At 42.9% G+C, this 19,856-nt stretch overlaps 1 protein-coding gene across 1 annotated transcript in view; it reads right to left on the bottom strand.

Moving 5' to 3' along the window:
* Positions 1-15,729: 15,729 nt before the first annotated feature.
* Positions 15,730-19,856, bottom strand: part of XK (X-linked Kx blood group antigen, Kell and VPS13A binding protein) — a 52,220-nt gene continuing 48,093 nt past the window's right edge. The window contains exon 3 of the mRNA XM_059050028.2: positions 15,730-19,596. Coding sequence (XP_058906011.1) covers positions 18,770-19,596 — 827 coding nt within the window. The 3' untranslated portion in view covers positions 15,730-18,769. The remainder of the gene's footprint in view (positions 19,597-19,856) is intronic.

Genomic DNA, 19,856 nt, shown 5'->3' on the forward strand with positions numbered 1-19,856 from the left:
TCTTATAGTTACCAAAGGGGAAAGGGGGTGGGGGAGGGATAAATTAGGAGCTTGGGATCAGCAGATACAAACTACTATGTATAAAATAGATAAGCAGCAAGGTCCTACTCTATAGCACAGGGAACTATATTCAATATCCTGTAATAAACCATAATGGAAAACAACTTGAAAAGGAATATATATATATATATATATATATATATATATATATATACACACACACACACACACAACTGAATCACTTTGTTGTACACCAGAAACTAATACAACCCTGTAAATCAACTATACTTCAGGGCATTCCCTGGTGGTCCAATGGTTAGGACTCCGCACTCTCACTGCCGAGGGCCTGGGCTGATCCCTGGTAGGGGAACTAGGATCCTGCAAGCTGTGCCGTGTGGCCAAAAAAAGAAAAACAAAAACCAAAAAACACAGAAAACCAAAAAAAACTATACTTCAATAAAAAAAAGAATTACTGGGAGTTCCCTGGCAGTCCAGTGGTTAGGACATGTGATTTCACTGCCGAGGGGCCCGGGTTCAAGCCCTGGTTGGGGAACTAACACCCTGAAAGCCGCACAGCACTGAAAAAAAAAAAAAAGAAAAAAGAAAGAAAGAATTACTCACTGAGGGGAGAAATAAATAATGCATCCTGCTCCCTAAGGATAAAATTATAAACTTGTTGAATCAAAGAAACAAAACAGGATAAAACCAAAAAAAACCTTGATGTGGGTAGGTAGTCTTTTTCTGTATCTAAGGGGTGAGCTGGTATTTGGACATGGTATTTGGAAACATGGACATAAATGTTTCTTTGGAGTTTGAGCTATGGAAGAAGCTCTGCTAAAGAGCTGCAGTGATGGTGCTGCTGCCCTGAAGATAGATCCTTGGAATTGATGATAAAGATGCAGTGTAATTTGCACTAAATTATGTGAATTCTCTCATCAAGTCCTTATTTGGAGGTCACACAATTTCAGGATGGCCACATAGGTATGGGAAGGAAACCAACATTGCTTGACATCAACCACTGGCAGGGTCTGTGATAGGTGGTCTGTATTCATTAATTTAATACAGTCCTCATATCAAGATTAAGCAGTATCTCTTCTCATCCCCATTCTACAGATAAGTGTGGTGAGGATTAGAAAAACCAAGTATTCCACCTAAATTCTTATGGTGGTAGTAACAGAGGTTGATCTGAAAACAAAGCATTATTACATTTGATTATACCAAGCAAGTGGGTCTAGACCAGTATTGTCCAATATGGTAGCTACTAGCCACGTGTGGCTTTTTAGATTTAAATACTTAAATTTAATTAATTAAATTTAAATTAAATTTAAATAAAACTTGAAATTTAATATCTCAGTTACACTAGCTGTATCTCAAGTGCTCAATAGCCACATGTGGCTAGTAGATTCAGTACTGGACAGCACAGATGTACAACACTTTCATTATCACTGAAATTTCTATTGTCCGGTGGTGGTCTAGAACTAGTAGGTTCTGACATAATTTAATTTATAATTACTTCTGTGAATGTTTCACTGACAAGATGTTTTCCGGCAAGTCATAAAACTAGCAACTAATAAAAATGTAGATTGAAAGGTAAAAGTTTGATCACTGTACTTTTACAATCTCTTTTTAAACTATGAACGATGAATACCTAGAAACGCATATAACATAAACATATAATTTAACTAACAATGTTAAAGTGCATTCCCATGTAAGCACCAGCAGGGCTAAGAAACGACATGGTCAGTCCTCTGGTTTCCCCCACATGGTATCCCTTCCAGATCATCGTCAACCCCCTTCGCTTCTGGGGTAACCATTTGCCTGATGTGATGTAATGATCACTTTTTAATAATTTTACCACCTATGGATGTATCTGTAAACCACAGAGTTTAGTTTTGCCTTTAAAAAATTTTACGTAAGCTGAATCATAAATTATGTACTCTTTCTCATCTTGCTTTTTATGTTCAACATGATATCAATATGTTTCATCCATGTTATTGTGTATAGCTATAGTTCATTCACTTTCTTTCCCGTATACATAATATTCCCATTGCATAATTATGCCACACTTTATTTAGCTCTTCGACCTTTGATGACCATTTGGGTTGTGTCCAGTTTTTGACTACTAGAAATGTTTTTCTCCTCTGAAAAAAAAGAAGCAAGATTTTCCCTTCAGGTTTGCAGCAGTTTACAAGCATTTGGGACCTCAGCTACAACAAGAGTCTATTTTAAACGGCGAGTCACTGCACTCATAAACGTATAGAACTGAAACAAAAATGTCCCCAGAGAATAACTGACTTGACATATGCAAGGCACTCTGATATTTTCCCTTGTATTCAATTCTAGTCTATTTAAAAAAAAAAAAAATCTGGTTGTGACCCAAAATTGATTTGGGGATGCATTAATGGTTTATACCTACAGGCGGAAGAATTCTGGAAGCTGAGTTACATAAGACACGGACGGCAACACGAGGCTAGTAGGGCCCTTCCAGAGCAGGCCTTCCATGGTTTCCATGACAACCCATTTTTCAGGCCAACCAAAGCACGTGTGCAGTGAACCAAAACTGTCACGGCAACCTGCCCCTTCCTCTCTTCAGCAGCACGGGGATGGGAACGCAGCGCCCAGCTACAGCAGCAGGGATGTGGACTCTGTCACCAGTGCTCTCAGAAGGAATCTCGGCCTGGCTTTGTAGGAAGCCTCATGGCCCAGAAATGGTTTGTCAACGCATCCCACCCAGGCTATGGAGGCGCTGACCCCTTCCCTTACGTCGGAGGAGAATTCCTCCATTCAGGAGCTGGCCCTTCCGTAGGGTGTGGAGGAATTCCTGGTGATCCCGAGAAGCCAAACCTTAGCTCTGAATCACAGGACAGGCCTCGTAGGCCTCCCTTTGTGTCCCCCTCCTTCCCAAGTTCATGGGCTTCCTTCAGCACTGCAGACGGTGAGAGTCAGCTCCCTCACCATGTGGCCAACTACCACTGCCATGGGGCTGCCCTGCCCATCTGGGCCTCACATCTGGAGCCGGGACCCCTGAGTGAAGGACCACAGCCTTTCCAGAGGGCAGGTCAAGTTGCCAGGTCTGATTTTTCTGCAGAGTCATGACCTGTGGGTGATGAGGGGAAGGCAACCTGGGAATTGTGGGTGTGAGGTAGGCGTGAGGGTGGCAGCCTTGTTCCACTTTTAGCTGCTGAAGCAAGAACATGTGATGTCCTGGGGCACCTCCAGCGAGTGGGGGGGTAAGAGCGAGGGTTTTCAAGTCAGTTGCCTGGACTCAACCCCAGCTTTTCCACTTCGGGGCCACGTGACTTTGACCGATTGTTTAACCTCAGCCATGTCATCCACCAGTGTAACCGCTACAGCTCAGCCCTGTTCTGAAGGTGAAATGCGATGATGCCTGTGAACCACTGAGCACATGGAACGGGCTCACTGGAGGTGGCTGCTGTTATTAACACACCCCTCCATTCCCCCGTCCCAGGCCAACGCTGCCTCAGCGTGACTAGGGGCAGGGTCAGCCACATGGAAGTGCAAAAAAGCCCACTAATGTGCATTTTAAGGTATGGTTATTACTCTTACTATAATTATATAGGAGCAGTTTATTGAGGACCAGGTCCTGTTCTGAGTGCTTTACATGAATTAAGTCATCTTAATCCTGATCACCACCTGATAAGCAAATAGGCACAGAGAGGTTAAGTAACTTGCCCAAAGTCACACAGCTGCCAAGATCAACTAGGGATTTGAATGTAGACCGGCTCCAGAGTCTATGTCCTTAACCTCTTCTCTCCCTTCATGAGGCCCCTTACCCTCTGCATGCTCCCCACTTCCCTTCTTGAGAGACACAAAGATGAAGAGCTCCCAGAAAGCATGCTTTGAACATGGGAGGCCCATGTTATTAACACCTTGCTGTTGTCGTCATATGGGGTGGGGGAAATGGTGCAGAGGCCTAGGCAGTGGCTCTGGGAAGCAGCTAAATGCAGGTGTAGGGCCTGGGAACTGCACACACAATACACTCGAACCCAGAAGCTTGCTCTACCTGAGACGGCAAACACGGGTTTGGCTTGCTCTTCAAGGAGAGCGGTGCTGGGAAGGACTCTGAAGCCATGGAGAGTGTCAGGGTGGCCACTGAACGTCAGGATTGGTCACCGTGGCCTGGACGTGGGCTTGGAGTGCAGAGGAGGGGGGAGAGACTGGAGTGGGGAGACCAGGGGGGCACTTGCCTTTCTTGCCCCTTTAGTGATTTACTATTTAGTGATTAAACCTTTAATCTTCCAGGATGTTCAAGGTGGCTCTTTAAAAAAACATTATTTCTGGTCAAAACCTTGCTGGGTGGTATGGAAGCCTCAACCATATTTCTGCCAGGCCACAGTCTGCAAGGTGCATATTTGAGGAGGCCGTCAGATGTATAATGGAGGTGGGTCAAACAGTAGAGAGGACAAGAAGGAGGAAAGAAACAGCCAGCCACAGGACAAGGAAAGTAAGCAGGAGGGAGAAAATTAGAACATGTGTAACTTCTGAAACAGTGTCCTAAGCTCATGCCAGGTCCCAGCGTTAAGGCAACTGCCAATATTCTGTACCTGACTGAACAACACTGCCACCTGGTGGCCAGGACAATGTGACCGTCGAGGGGTTCCTTTGAAAAACACACAGTATTTGAAAAATGTGAGGAAATGGGTGAATGGATAGAAAATTTAAAATCTTTAAAATATTGTGTTTTTTCACGTGCATGTAAATGTGTGCTACAACTAGAGGGTAGCAGAAGTGAGATTGTAAGGTAAATGAGGAACATGCATCCATTTTTTTATAGCTGACATTTATTGAACGTTTACGATGTGCCAGGAGCTAGTCTAATTGTTCAATGCGTATTATCTCATTTACTCCTCATGCCAACCTGATGAGATAATGCAGTTATATCCCCATTTTCCATTTGTGGAAAATGAGGCATGGAGGGTGAATGCATCTAGCCCAAAGCCACTCAGCAAGGAACTGGCAGTACTAAAATCTCAACCCAGGCAGTTTAGCACAGAGCGCAGTGCATATATTTGAAATACAAAGGAAGCCAGAGATTGAATTTAAGTTTCAAAGACTTGAAGGGTAAGCAAGTAGAGATAATTTATTTTTTCCTAAGTGAATCAATATACAAATATGTACTGAGCCCCTTCTCTGTGCTCCCTACTGTGCTCCCAAGTTGGGGAAATAAAATACACATGTAGGACACAATCAGAAAACAACAGATAATCTCATCAGAGCATGTTGTCAATTGTGCAGGACCTAGTATAATTGGAATATACAGAAGGAATTAGGAGGCAGTCATGAGCGAGGCTAAGGAGTGAGGGTGGAAACATTTTATAATAAGCCAAACTAGGTTAATGGAGGTGTCTGGAATTCAACAGCGCCTGAAGCAAGGACTTGGACTCCACAGAGACAGATTAAATACTGTTGGGAGGGAGAGTTTTAGTGATGGATAATAAACCCAACTGAATCGTCTTCCTGTACATATATTTACTTTTAAAATATTGTAAAAAAAATAAATAAATAAAATAAAATATTGTATTCCAGCTCCTTCCAAAAAGCATTTTGGTAATGAGATATCCTGGGCCTCCCATGTCCAAAGCATGTTTTCTGGGAGCTCTTCATCTTTGTGTCTCTCAAGAAGAGAAGTGGGGAGCATGCAGAGGGTAAGGGGCCTCATGAAGGGAGAGAAGAGGTTAAGGACATAGACTCTGGAGCCGGTCTACATTCAAATCCCTAGTTGATCTTGGCAGCTGTGTGACTTTGGGCAAGTTACTTAACCTCTCTGTGCCTATTTGCTTATCAGGTGGTGATCAGGATTAAGATGACTTAATTCATGTAAAGCACTCAGAACAGGACCTGGTCCTCAATAAACTGCTCCTATATAATTATAGTAAGAGTAATAACCATACCTTAAAATGCACATTAGTGGGCTTTTTTGCACTTCCATGTGGCTGACCCTGCCCCTAGTCACGCTGAGGCAGCGTTGGCCTGCGACAGGGGAATGGAGGGGTGTGATTGAGGCTAGCACCTAAGAGAAGAAGGTAGTGTTGCCATTGGAGGTTGGCAAAAAGAAGAGTTTTTTGAGTTGTAGCCATGATCTTGAAAGCCAGGCTTCATTGTGAGAACCGTTCTCCAAGTTCTTTGGTTCTCACTGAGCACATCAAAAGCAAATCCTAGAGGGCTGAGGCCTCTGGCAGAGCAGAAAGGACACTATTTCAGCCTGGGTCACCTAGAACAGACTTGCTGTCCCAGAGAAAAGTGGGCCATGAGGGAGAGGAAGTGGGTGGTGGGCCCTCAGGGGGAACTGTGGGAGGAGGAAGTGCCCTGAAGCCTCAGCCTGGGAAGGGACACATGGAATCAGTTGAGAGATTAGGGGCTTGCTTGTGCTTTTCTTCGCATTGCTGACTCTCTGAGGGATACTTGTCCAAGGCCCAACCTAATCACGAGTTACCAAGGAGGAGGCAAAGTCAGACAGAGAGAAGGCAGGGACTTGCCCTCTGGTGTGGCCTTAGGGATCCAGAAGCCCTGCCTTGGGCGGGGGGCGGGGGGGGGAGGTGAGATGTGAGGCTGAGGCCGAAAGCCTTCAATGTACCCCCTGTGGAGCAGCCAAGTCAGAGGCCCTGGAGGAGGGAATGGTGCTGGCTCCGGGGTCTGTAGCTCACAGTGAGCTGAGGATGGCCAAGGAAGGTAGCAGAGGATGGGTCTCACCAGCTTCACACCTGGGCAGCAGACCCCAGCAGAAAGTGTAGGGCCCAGGTGTGAGCTAACACTCGCCTGACCTGGCCCCAGGACTAGCCTCAGGCCAGAAGGTTCAGGTGCCCCTCTGCCATGAGGTCAGTTGCACACAGTGTCTCTCCCACACACAGGAGTACTGCCATCTTAGTAAAGGAGGAGGGCAGGGAAGGCATCCTGAAAGACAGAGCATTTTATGTATGGGCAGAAGACCTAAATAGACATTTCTCCAAAGAAGACATACAGATGGCCAACAGGCACAAGAAAAGCTGCTCATCGTCGCTAATTATTAGAGAAATGCTAATCAAAACCATAATGAGGTAGCATCTCACACCAGTCAGAATGGCCATCATTAAAAAGTCTACAAACAATAAATGCTGGAGAGGGTGTGGAGAAAAGGGAACCCTCTTGCACTGTTGGTGGGAACGGAAATTGATACAGCCACTATGGAGAACAGTATGGAGGTTCCTTTAAAACCTAAAAATAGAACCACCATATATGATCCTGCAATCCCACTCCTGGGCATACAGCTGGAGAAAACTCTAATTTGAAAAGATACACCCACCCCAATGTTCATACCAGCACTATTTACAATAGTCAAGACATGGAAGCATTCTAAATGTCCATCGACAGAGGAATGGATAAAGAAGATGTGGTACATATGTACAATGGACTATATTACTCAGCCATAAAAAGGAACAAAACTGGATCACTTGTAGAGACACGGATGGACCTAGAGACTGTCATAAGTCAGAAAGAGAAAAACAAATATCATATGTTAACTAATATATGTGGAATCTAGAAAAATGGTACAGATGAACTGGTTTGCAAGGCAGAAATAGAGACACAGATGTAGAGAGCAAATGTATGGACACCAAGGGGGGAAAGTGGGGGGGAGGGGTGGTGGTGAGATGAACTGGGAGATTGGGATTGACATATATACACTAATTGTATAAAATAGATAACTAATAAGAACCTGCTGTATGAAAAAATAAAATAAAAATTTTTTAAAAAGATGTGGTACATATATACAATGGAATACTACTCAGCCATAAAAAAGAAGGAAATAATGCCATTTGCAGCAACATGGACGGGCCTAGACATTATCATACTAGGTGAAGTAAGTCAGACAGAGAAAGACAAATATCACAGTATATCACTTATATGTGGAATCTAAAAATATGATACAAATGAACTTATTTACAAAACAGAAGTAGAATCACAGACATAGAGAACAGACTTGTGGTTCCCAAGGGGGAAGGGGGGTGGAGGAGGGATAATTAGGAGTTTGGAATTAGCAGATACAAACCACTGTGTAAAAAATAAACAACAAGGTCCCACTGTATAGCATAGGGAACTGTGTTCAATATCTTGTAAAAAACTATAATGGAGAAGAATATGAAAAAGAATATATATGTATACGTATAACTGAATCACTTTGCTGTACAGCAGAAATGAACACAACATTGTAAATCAACTATACCTCAATAAAATAAAGTTTAAAAAATTAAAAAAATGAAAGAGCATTTTAAGTCTAAGATGTCCAGTTATTCCAAAGAGACTATTCAATTTAGCCCAGATGGAGACAATTGGCTTAGCAAAGTTTTTTTTTTTTTTTTTTTTTTTTTTTCGGTGGTACGCGGGCCTCTCACTGCTGCAGCCTCTCCCCCCGTGGTGCACAGGCTCCGGACGCGCAGGCTCAGCGGCCATGGCTCACGGCCCAGCCGCTCCACGGCACGCGGGATCTTCCCGGACCGGGGCACAAACCCGCGTCCCCTGCATCCGCAGGTGGACTCCCAACCACTGCGCCACCAGGGAAGCCCCCAAAGTTTTGTTTTGCTTGGGGTTTTTTGGTGTGTGTGCACCAAATCGGGATGGGGAGTCCATTCTAGAATATAAAGAAGCTCCATTTTACTTGGCTAAGTATGAGGAAATCAGTGATTCTGTTACCTTTCAACACATATATCTGATGAAATATTCATCTGCTGTTTAAGCACCAGACACCTGCCTTTCTTATACAGCAAGATTTCTGGAATCCTGTAGAGCCCAGCTGCAGTGTAATCACCTGGGGGAACTTTAGAAAAACTCTGATGCCCGGGTCACACTCCCACACTTTACCTCTTAAGTAGTCTGAGGTGTAGCCTGACTTCAGAATTTTCTAAAGCCCCCAGGTGATTCTAATGGGCAGCCTAGGCTGAGAACCACTATACAGGAAAACATGGGCCCCATTGCTCAGGACACTCTGTTTCAACACAGAAATAATAGAGTGAGGACTACCTGTTCTTACTGCAAATACAGTTTTCCTGGCACGAGGGGAGGAAAATGATCTCCAAGAATGAGGCCTGGCTGACCTGACATTTTTATGATGCACTTAGCATTCTTCACAGAAAAGCAGGTCTTCAAGGCATCCAGCTTTCCAAACGTCTAGAGCAGCACTGTCCAACAGGCCACAAACCACTAACGCCAACCGCATATGACATTTTAAATTTCCTAATAGCCGCATTAAAGAAGTAACTAGATGGGGTGAACCTAATTTTAATAAATCCTATATTTAGCCCAATATATCCAAAATATTATCATTGTAACATGTCAAACATAAACATTATTAATAAAAATGTTCTATGTTTTTGGTACTAAGTCTTGGAAATCTGACGTGTGTTTTACATTCACAACGCATTTCAACTCAAGACTAGGAACATTTCAAGTGCTCAGTAATCACACATCTAAACCAGTATGGCAGCCATTAGCCACGGGTGATGCTGAATCAGAATGCTATCCAAGGAGATGACATTTTAGCATCAAATTTATTTCCCTTTGGAAATACCTCGATGATATCACGGCCCTGAGAACGTAATATTTGTTTCCTCCTGTAATCCCAGGTAGCCCTGTCAGGTTACAGGGTCCTGCCTTACCTGAGTAGTTCTTCGGGACCTAATAGAAACCTTACTTATCTCTTTCCTTCAGAATCATCTCTTCAGAGAAAGTAGAGAATGAATTCAGTCTGGGAGGTGAATGTAAAGCAAGTCCAAGAAGTTCTAAGACCAGAAAACGTGAGGTCAACTTTCAGGCAGGGTAATTGGGATCTTTTTTCTTTTCCTGTAACTCACGGTACTAGGTGACCCTGGTGGCTGAAGAATACCACTCTGCCTCCTTTCACAACTCTTGGGACCCTCTCTCTACTTCAAGGTGCCCAGAGCTGACGGGTCAGATTGCAGGGCCAGGATTCATCCACTTAATTAAGCCCTTTACAGATGAAAGATGTACCCTCTGGCACAGGTGGTGATTTCCCTCCCATTTGTCCTGTAGTTCCAAGAGTAGAGTATTAGCAGTAACACAAAATCTATGGGGTAGGTCTAACAGTCTGCTGTGGAGAGAAGGATTCTTCTAGGTGTGTCAGACCAGCTACATCGGGCTTGGGGGAGATAATAAAAGCTCTTGCTTCTTTCTCTCAGGAAACACTGTCCTCGGGGACTTTGAAGAAAGAGGTGAATGGTCTGGGTCAGGACTGAAGTCTTTCTTGGGCCCTGGCCTGACACCCTCAAACGTCACTATGACCCCTTAACCAAACTCTTCCTCTACAATGTAAGCACTTAATAGTCTCCCTCCTAAACATCTGTTTGAAGAAAATATTTTTTTCTCATTTATCTACTTAAGCAGTGTTAACTTCTTTGGTTCCAAAGAACAAAAAAAATGACTTGATAAACCAGGTTTTAGGCTCACCTGTGCTGTGCCTCACTAGTTGGACTTAAGAAGTCCTATCAGTTTTTCTGGGAAAAGAGGACAGTGGCCCTGAGCAGAAATGTTGTTGTAGAAGAACAGGGCTACAACCCAGAGTTCTTTCCTCTGGGACCCTCATGGTTTCAGCCCAGTGGCCCTGTTATGGCTCTTCTTTATGGTGCAGGGCACCAGTGCTGGGAGCTATGGGTGGGGGGGTACCCTGCCTCAGTCCCCCTGCTGAGGCCCCAGCAGAAATGACTCCTCCCTACCGAGTAAGGGCTGCCTTATACATACTCTGCCCCTTCATTCCAGGGTACCCCGGGAAATGCCACCAGGCTTGTTTCTTCCCTCGGTCTCCAGCATCTGCCAGACTTAACCACAGCTGCAGTTTGGGCAAAGTTTAGGAGTCAGGAGGGCCTAGTGATTAAATGCTTGAGCTTTGGCACCAGACACCGTTGAGCTTGAATCCTAACCATACTACTTACTGTGCAACCACAGGAAATTTCCTTTGTCTCACTAGTCTCGGCTTCCTTTTCTGTAAAATGGGAAATAATTGCAGTAACAGTCACATAGGATCGTTGAGAGGAATTAAAGTGGTCACATGGATACGACGCTCAGAGTACCTAGCTCATGTCAAATGATCATTTTTTTCTCCCTCTCATGATGTGGCCCCTGATCCAGCCTCACCTCTCTCCCATGTTTCAGCAACACTGACCTACGAGCTGTTCCCTGATTATAAATGTCCTTTTTACTAATTCTGGGCTTTTGCACATGGTGTTCCCTTTACCAGGAATATGCTTTCCACTGCCTTCACCAGGCAAACACACCTACTCATGTTTCAGATCTCAAGCAGAGGCAGATCAAAGTTTTATGGGGCCTTAACTTAGTTTGGTCTAGGGAGAGGCTTTGAAAAAAAAAGATTAAAAAACATGAATTCGGGCTTCCCTGGTGGTGCAGTGGTTGAGAGTCCGCCTGCCAAATGCAGGGGACACGGGATCGCACCCCGGTCCGGGAAGATCCCACATGCCATGGAGTGGCTGGGCCCGTGAGCCATGGCCGCTGAGCCTGTGCTTCCTGAGCCTGTGCTCTGCAACGGGAGAGGCCACAACAGTGAGAGGCCTCTTGCACTGCTGGTGGGAATGTAAATGGATACAGCCACTATGGAGAAGAGTATGGAGGTTCCTTAAAAAACTAAAAATAGAACTACCATACAACCCAACAATCCCACTACTGGGCATATAACCTGAGAAAACCATAATTCAAAAAGAGTCATGTACCAAAATGTTCATTGCAGCTCTATTTACAATAGCCAGGACATGGAAGCAACCTAAGTGTCCATCATCAGATGAATGGATAAAGAAGATGTGGCACATATATACAATGGAATATTACTCAGCCATAAAAAGGAACGAAATTGAGTTATTTCTAGTGAGGTGGATGGACCTAGAGTCTGTCATACAGAGTGAAGTAAGTCAGAAAGAGAAAAACAAATACCGTATGCTAACATATATATATATATGGACTCTAAGAAAAAAAAAATGTCATGAAGAGATTAGTGGTAGGACAGGAATAAAACACAGATGTACTAGAGCATGGACTTGAGGATATGGGGAGGGGGAAGGGTAAGATGTGACGAAGTGAGAGAGTGGCAGGGACATATATACACTACCAAGTGTAAAATAGCTAGCTAGTGGGAAGTAGCCGCATAGCACAGGGAGATCAGCTCGGTGCTTTGTGACCACCTAGAGGGGTGGGACAGGGAGGGTAGGAGGGAGGGAGATGCAAGAGGGAAGAGATATGGGTATATATGTTTATGTATAACTGATTCTCTTTGTTATAAACCAGAAACTAACACGTCATTGTAAAGCAATTATACTCCAATAAAGGTGTTAAAAAATCTGCTGTATAAAAATAAAATAAAATTAAAAAAAATACCTTTAAAAATAAAAGGAAAAGAGTAGACTGTAAGTACGCCTGAGAAAAAATTCTGTCACTGAAAAAACTTTCTAGGGTAATAATCCCGAACAGGGAGTGATAAATTTGGAGATTGAGACTGACACATACACACTACTATATATAAAATAGATAACTAAGAAGGACCTACTGTATAGCACAGGGAACTCTACTCAATACTCTGTAATGGCCTATATGGGAAAGGAATCTCAAAGAGTGGATATATGCATACGTATAACAGATTCATTTTGCTGTACACCTGAAACTAACACAGCATTATAAATCAACTATATGCCGATAAAAATTAAAAGAAAATAATTCTCAACGTTTTCAATTACAAAGGACGTCTTTTAAGGTGACTTCCCACATGATGGTGGTTGAATTTTTAACACCTGTTTATGGTAGCGACTGGAGGGGTGATGACGAAGTTACTTTAAATACAGTGACACTTTTTTTTTTTTTGCGGTATGCGGGCCTCTCACTGTTGTGGCCTCTCCCGCTGTGGAGCACAGGCTCCGGGCGCGCAGGCCCAGCGGCCATGGCTCACGGGCTTAGTTGCTCCGCGGCATGTGGGATCTTTCCGGACCAGGGCACGAACCCGTGTCTCCTGCATCGGCAGGCGGATTCCCAACCACTGCGCCACCAGGGAAGCCCACAGTGACACTTTTAATCAGTCCTGTTCTATCACTCACAACAGCATCCCCATGGGTGTGAAAGACTATTGTACAAATGTGTGCCAGACATCTCTGGATAGTGTCAAACATCCCTAGTTAGTGGAGAGGAGCGCAATGCCTCTGCAGTTCTTGGAGGTCTGCAGCTCTACAGCTGGGCATCGTTGTTCTAAAACATTCTGCCACTCCATTTAAGAAGGTCACCTTGTCAGGAGAAGGCGACACCAGGGAAGCAGTCTCCTCTGCAGTGGGGTGGTGGTGGGGATAATCCTGAAGCACCACTCCAAAACAGAATTTCTAAATCCTGTTTTGTTTCTTGAGTGCTATCGCTCCTGAGAACCTGACTCATTAACTGTCGAATTTAGGTAATTAAAATAGGAAGCAGACTGATAAGAAATTAAACCAGTGTGCATAATGCAGATGTCTACGGAGGATGATATTCCCAGGACTCTAGGAAACAGGCTAATCAGGTTTCAATCAGGAACTCATCATTCGGAGAGAGAATTAATTCAGGATGGGAGGCAGGGAGAGAGCATACGCCCAGGCAGAATCTCAAAATCTCTCTGGATGAATCTCTCCTTGGCAGGAGGCAAATGCTGAAACCTCACACAGGGGAGTCTGGATGAGTTTTCTGATAACCTGCTGCCAAGAGATGCTGCTGCTGCATCCTGCTGCATACTCCTCAAAGATGCTCTGGGTACCAAACCCTGCTTAAACCTGCACTGTTTTAGACGTCCTTGGCCCGATAATTTCCAGCGAAACCACCACACAGAGAGGGTGATAGGGAGGCGTGAGGCATCCCCTCAGGCAGGCTTCTGCAGCAGACACACCTTCTTAGCAGGTTAGGGACCTAGTCTGATAGGGTATCTTGTGCGCTGGGAAAGAAGGGATCAGGGATGTTTCTGAATTCTCAGCTCTGTAGAAATCTCTGCTGATATGAAGTGCCTTTTTCGAAAAAGAGAAGAGGCTCAAAATATCACTCATATAGTGTAGAGTTGGTATTTCTGAGCTCTTTCCCAGCTGGAAAGATGTTCATACAGAATACAGTCTCCTGGAAGGGGGCACCCGGAGAAATATGGTCACGGAGGAGTAATATATGCTGTACTTCCCTCACCCCCTTCCAAATCTTTACAAACTTGCGCCTGAACACTGTAAAATGAACTATCACAGTGGGGCAGGGACAGGGCGCGAGCTACAGGTTCATATATTAAGCAGTCAAGACTCGGTGGTTAAAATGGAGATTCATGAAAAAGAATTACCCACAGTTTGCCAGTAAGCATCCCAAATTTATGCTTTTAAGCTATTAGTACTGATAACATGCATGTTTTCTTCAAATAGATTTTCAAAGTCTGCTATCATTTTCAGAGCATTCATAGGGAAGTTAAAATTTACTCATAACTTTAAATAAAGAGAACCCATAAAAGAGGGCTGAGTAGATTCACATTGTTAGGGAAGCTCTGTGAAAACAAATGAAGTAACTGGTACAATTGTTAAAACAGAATATGAACTTTAGATTAGATACTAGTATTGTATCCATGTTGAATTTCCAGAATTAGATCATCATTCTGTGGCTACGTAAGAGAATGCCTTTGTTCAGAGCATAAGAGAATACACACTGAAGTATTTAGGAATAAAGGGTCAAAAGAGGGAAAGTAAGAATTATAAAGCAAACATGACAAAATATTAATAGGTGAAACTGACTGAAGGATAAATGAATTCTTCGCACTATTCCTAAGGCTCTTCTATCAGCTTGAAATTTTTCAAAATACAACATTTACAAACACCAAATGAAGTAATTTTACATTGACCTACTTAAACACTACACTTGTTGACCTTCAGTTTTCTCAAGGGGTTGATTTACCACCAAGAGATCTTTTTCAAAAGATTTATCCTATAGCCAAGTCTTTCCAAATTGCAAGGTCACCTTCAGAGGAAAGGAAATTATTGCAACAATCCTTGTCTATCTCATGCTCCAAAAAGATCCCTTAAATAATTGATTGCTTTTTAGATTCCACGTATAAGTGAAATAATATGGTATTTGTCTTTCTTAAACAAAAAAACCCCCTCATAGATACAGAGAACAGATTGGCGGTTGCCAGAGGGGAGGGGAGTTAGGGGGTGTGGGTGAAATTGGTGGAGGGGATCAAGAGGCACAAACTTCCAGTTATAAAATAAATAAGTCATAGGATGTAATAAACAGCATGGTGATGGAATGGTAAATAGAATTATTGCAGTTATCATTTTGCAGTGTATACAAATATTGAATCATTATGTTGTACATCTGAAACTAATATAATGTTATATGTCAATTATACCTCAATAGAAAAAATAAGGTCTTTGGACACGCAGAAAAAACCTGATATTTTTTCCAACCACAGATCGCCATTTACAATTTGACTATTCGTTTACGTTAATATCAAGTCGCTCATTTGATATTTTATATTTCTGGATCAGTATACCACTTATGTTCGAGCAGAATTTTAGTATTCAGCAGTGCAGCTTTAACAAATGGAGTAAATGCTTATAAAACAAAATTTCCAGGTGAGGTTACAAAAATCATAATTAATCACAACAAAACCATTTTCAAATTTGTTTCTAAAATAGTCCCTGAAGTCAAAAAGCCATGAAAGGACGATATAAGGAATGAAAAGGAGAAATTGAAAAATTAATTTATTATATGAAGAAACATAAACAATATTTATTAGAGTGAATGGCTGTGGAGAAGCAGCCTGCAAAAGCTCACATCCACAATGTACTGGCTGAGGAGTACTGACACATACAGTCATAACCATAGCACTAATAATGTTCTAAGGTTTCCAAGAAAATGCTGTATTTGACAATCAATTTTAAAGTTTATTTTTCCCATTTACAAGGCTGAAAAAATTATACCCACATTCAATTAAAGTCTAGCGGGATCAGGCATTCAAATTGTAAAGCAAAACTAACAAAAGATGCTGCTATATCCTTTAAGAAAGATGACATACAAAAATGATAAGCTCATTTGTTATCAAAAGCAATTTCTCAGATTTCAGTGGGTATTTTTCCTCCAAGTACCATATGTTTGGGTGCTAATTTTTATAAGCAACTGATGGTAAGAGAAAGGGCAACTGTTGAGTTCTCTCCAAGAGTAAAGGCCATTTACACTTGCCCTTCCGTAAGGCCAAAGGCCGACATATTCACTTAAGACACTCATATGAATGACGCTACTTGTTTCTTCTCTAACAGTAAAAAAAAACACAAAACAATAACCTGTTATGGATTTGAATAACTATAAAAACAACTCTTTTAAACATGCATGGCACTTCAAAAATATTTTCAAAGCATTTTCACACCTATTATTTAAGTTGTTCTTCTGACAACCCTGTGAGGTAGCCCAGGCAAGTATATCATGCAAATTTTGTGGGTGAGGAAACTGAGGCGTAGAACAATTAACTAACTTGCAGGGTTGGACAGGGAGATGCCAACCTCTACACTGCACTGTCTCCAGTAATGAAGAAAGTCTAAACATGTTTGATGATCTTATTTCAATATATTTCGAGGAAATATTTCACCTCCATCCAGCCAAATGATAATGAATCAGTTGGAGTATCTGTTGCGACAAGTTATGGCATGTAATTAATTAGACAAAGCACGGAGAGTTTTAAAAATTGGAATTATTACTGAAAAAGACATTTTAACTCTCAAGATAGGAGGAAATTTGCTGGTTTGTTTGTCTTTAGGGCAACGTAGTTCTGCAGTCTGAGCTATAATTTTGCCATTTCAGAGGTATAATACAAATAATTTAAAAACAAGATTTCTCAGTTCACTATGACTTAAATTGTGGCCATGAAGAAAAAAAGCAGTGGTTTCTCTCCCCCAGAGTGACTAGACATATATGGCCCCAAAGCAGGGGTATCTGCATATCAAGAGTTAAAGATGAAAAAATGTCCAATTTAGTTACCAAACCTCTTTATCCTTTTAAATGTGGCTTATAATTGGGCTTTAGGAGTGTGACAGACCATCACTGTCAGTTTGGTTTGGGGTCACTCAATATGCTTACCTATATTCTACCTTAAAATGATTTTAAATGTATTTGAAGGCCCAGATTTTGTAGTGGTTCTTGAGACAGGCTTCCAAACCAAGGCTGGGGAAGTACCAGTCTCTCAATCCCTGGCTAATTCTGACCACAACTCCTACTCAAACTCACCATTTTAACCTGTCCCCTGACAAACTAGCTGTTAGAAACTCGATGGGTCAGAAAGTTCAGCCATTATGGGTCCTAAGACTGTCAACCCTGATCGACCTGCAATGTCCAGCCTCGTCAGTGACAGGTCACCTGCTCTCAGGTGTTTCATTATCAAGGCTTTTATGGTAGAAATAATGGTACTAGATCCAGGCATTTTTCCAAGACAACTGAGGATATACTACAAATCCTTTTATGAAAGAAATACAGTTCCAGATCAAAGGAGAATTTATACTGAAGATAGGAGAGTGTAGGAGGATAAAATTGAAGTTCTTATTCAAATTAACTCAATCATACCAAATCAAAATGCATTCAGTGAAAGATAAAAATCTTCTGGTCATGTCAGCTGTTTGCAAAATTTAAGTTTCTGAAGTCAACATCTAACTGAAGGTGGGGAACCCTTTTCCTTCAAATAATGAAAATTAAAATGGCCTATATACATATGCTAGGTGAGAAATGTTTGTGGTGTTTTCTAGAAGAACTTAGGTTAACCAAGGTAACTCTTGTCTAAAACTTTCCTGACAGGCAAGGAAGAGGTGGAGTAAAGATTATGAGTTTTATTTTCTTCTTTCCTAAGAAGGCAAATCCTAGCAAATTCTACTAGAAATTTCCCAGAACTGTAAGACAGGACTGAACCTCGATGAGGTTAAGCCTACCTTCTAGCAGATTCATCTTAAACCATCACAAGAAGTTAAGAATTCTGCTTATAAAAGCCTAAATCACTTTGATATTTTAACAACCCTCTTGATCCAGAGTTTCTTCAACATATTGAAAGAACACAACTTTCCTAAAATTCTAGGGCTTCCATAACCAAATTTAGAATTCAACTTTGCATCCATGGATCCTTGAGAATAAAGTCTCCAAATCCAGACTTTTGAGTCAATTAGAGATAGCAGGCCAAGGCTGCTACAGTTGGTTATGTACAAAGAGCCCTAATGAGATGAAAATAGAACATCTGTCTATTCAAAAACCAAACTTGAACAGCCCTCTCTGAAAATTCTGACAGGAATGTTGTGGCTGATGGCAAAACCCCAGTAACCATCTGTGGTCATCAGACAGCTCTTGGGTGAAAACTATGTTCAGGGATAATAAAACATTAGGCTACCTAGACCAGCAATCCAGAAAACTAGAAAACAAGCCAGCTCCTGCCCTCATTCTACCTGATGGATCTAACCAGCCCAACTCAGATATCATGGGTACTTTGTCAATGAAAAGGCCAGTAATGCCTGGGAGAACATGGTCAACTGCGAATGGTGGTGCCTTAGGCTGCCCCTGCAACACTCAGGGGTTTCCCTGGCTTCTCTCCATGGTTCCCACATGCCCGCCCAAGAGGTCTCCAAAGGGGAGAGACTCACAAGGAGTTGAGAGATAACTTCCTGCTTTGTTAACTGTGCAGGGCCCATCACTTGCATGAAGAACAGGGATCAACCCAGCAAACAATACATCTGTGCCTCAAGAGACTCAGGTCCCATTAAGCAGAAAAGAGCTCATCGGCATTCAAGATCTGGCTGGGCATAGAACTTATTTTACTGCTAGAAGGGGTTTCCTCTCTGTCTGCGGGTGACCTTAAATCTGTCTTTTCTGCAGACTCAGAGGATTTCCGCCGCCTGCAGTCACAGCAAGCACACTTTAGCCACTCCTGAAAGCTTTCAGAAACACTAGAGGAAAAGAGCTTTTTGCAAGGGTGGAAGAACTGATAGAACACGATCATGAACAGAATGGCCGTGCAGTACCCAACGAGCAACTGCAGGATCAGCAGGGGTGCGCACACATACACATAGATGTCAGTCTTGTAAAGATACCACATGAGGAGGAGGAAGGCATTCTCGATGAATCTCAACATGTAGTACACCAGCAGCTGGTACCAGTTCTGGGACTTGCTGATGAGGTCGGGGTTGTTGATTTTCAGCTGTACCGCTGACCAGCAGAACATGTTGATCCCGGCATAGAGTAAGGTGAGGAAGCACAGCACGATGGTGGTGCCCACCCGACTGAGGGCCTTCTCGATATTCTCAGGGAAGGGGGAGCCACTGCACCAGAAGAGGATCCAGGGGTAGAAGAGGAAGCTGAGGAAGTTGATGAGTATGTCTATCACCACCCAGGTCTTCAGGACAGAGGTAAAGAGGACCAGGACAATGACTCGAGTGGCAATCTCAAAGCTCCTCCAGAGGAAGATAGAGACATAGGCCAGGGGCTTCACTTTGACATCATATTCATCGTATTTGATCTTGATGGCTAGGATGTTACAGCGCAAGGCTCCATACACGATGGACAAGAGGGAGAGGACCATGAAGAGACCTGAGGAGAGAAGAGAAACAGCACTCTCAAGTCTCACCTACACCAAGAATGCTACTGTGGTGGCCGCTGGCAGTCCCCTACCCATATTCCTTGGACCCCTCTGTTTCATGTGCACGGGCTGGCTTCCAGCTGTCAGTGTCTGCTCACTGCACCTGAGGGCTTTACCCAGGGCTGCAGAAGCCTGCTGTGCCCAGGTGCTGGGCAGGCTGAAGTGCCCAGGAATTAATACCCCTGGGAGAGCCCTTCACCCCAATCCTAGC

Source organism: Kogia breviceps, chromosome X (assembly GCF_026419965.1).
Source record: "Kogia breviceps isolate mKogBre1 chromosome X, mKogBre1 haplotype 1, whole genome shotgun sequence".
NCBI lineage: Eukaryota > Metazoa > Chordata > Mammalia > Artiodactyla > Physeteridae > Kogia > Kogia breviceps.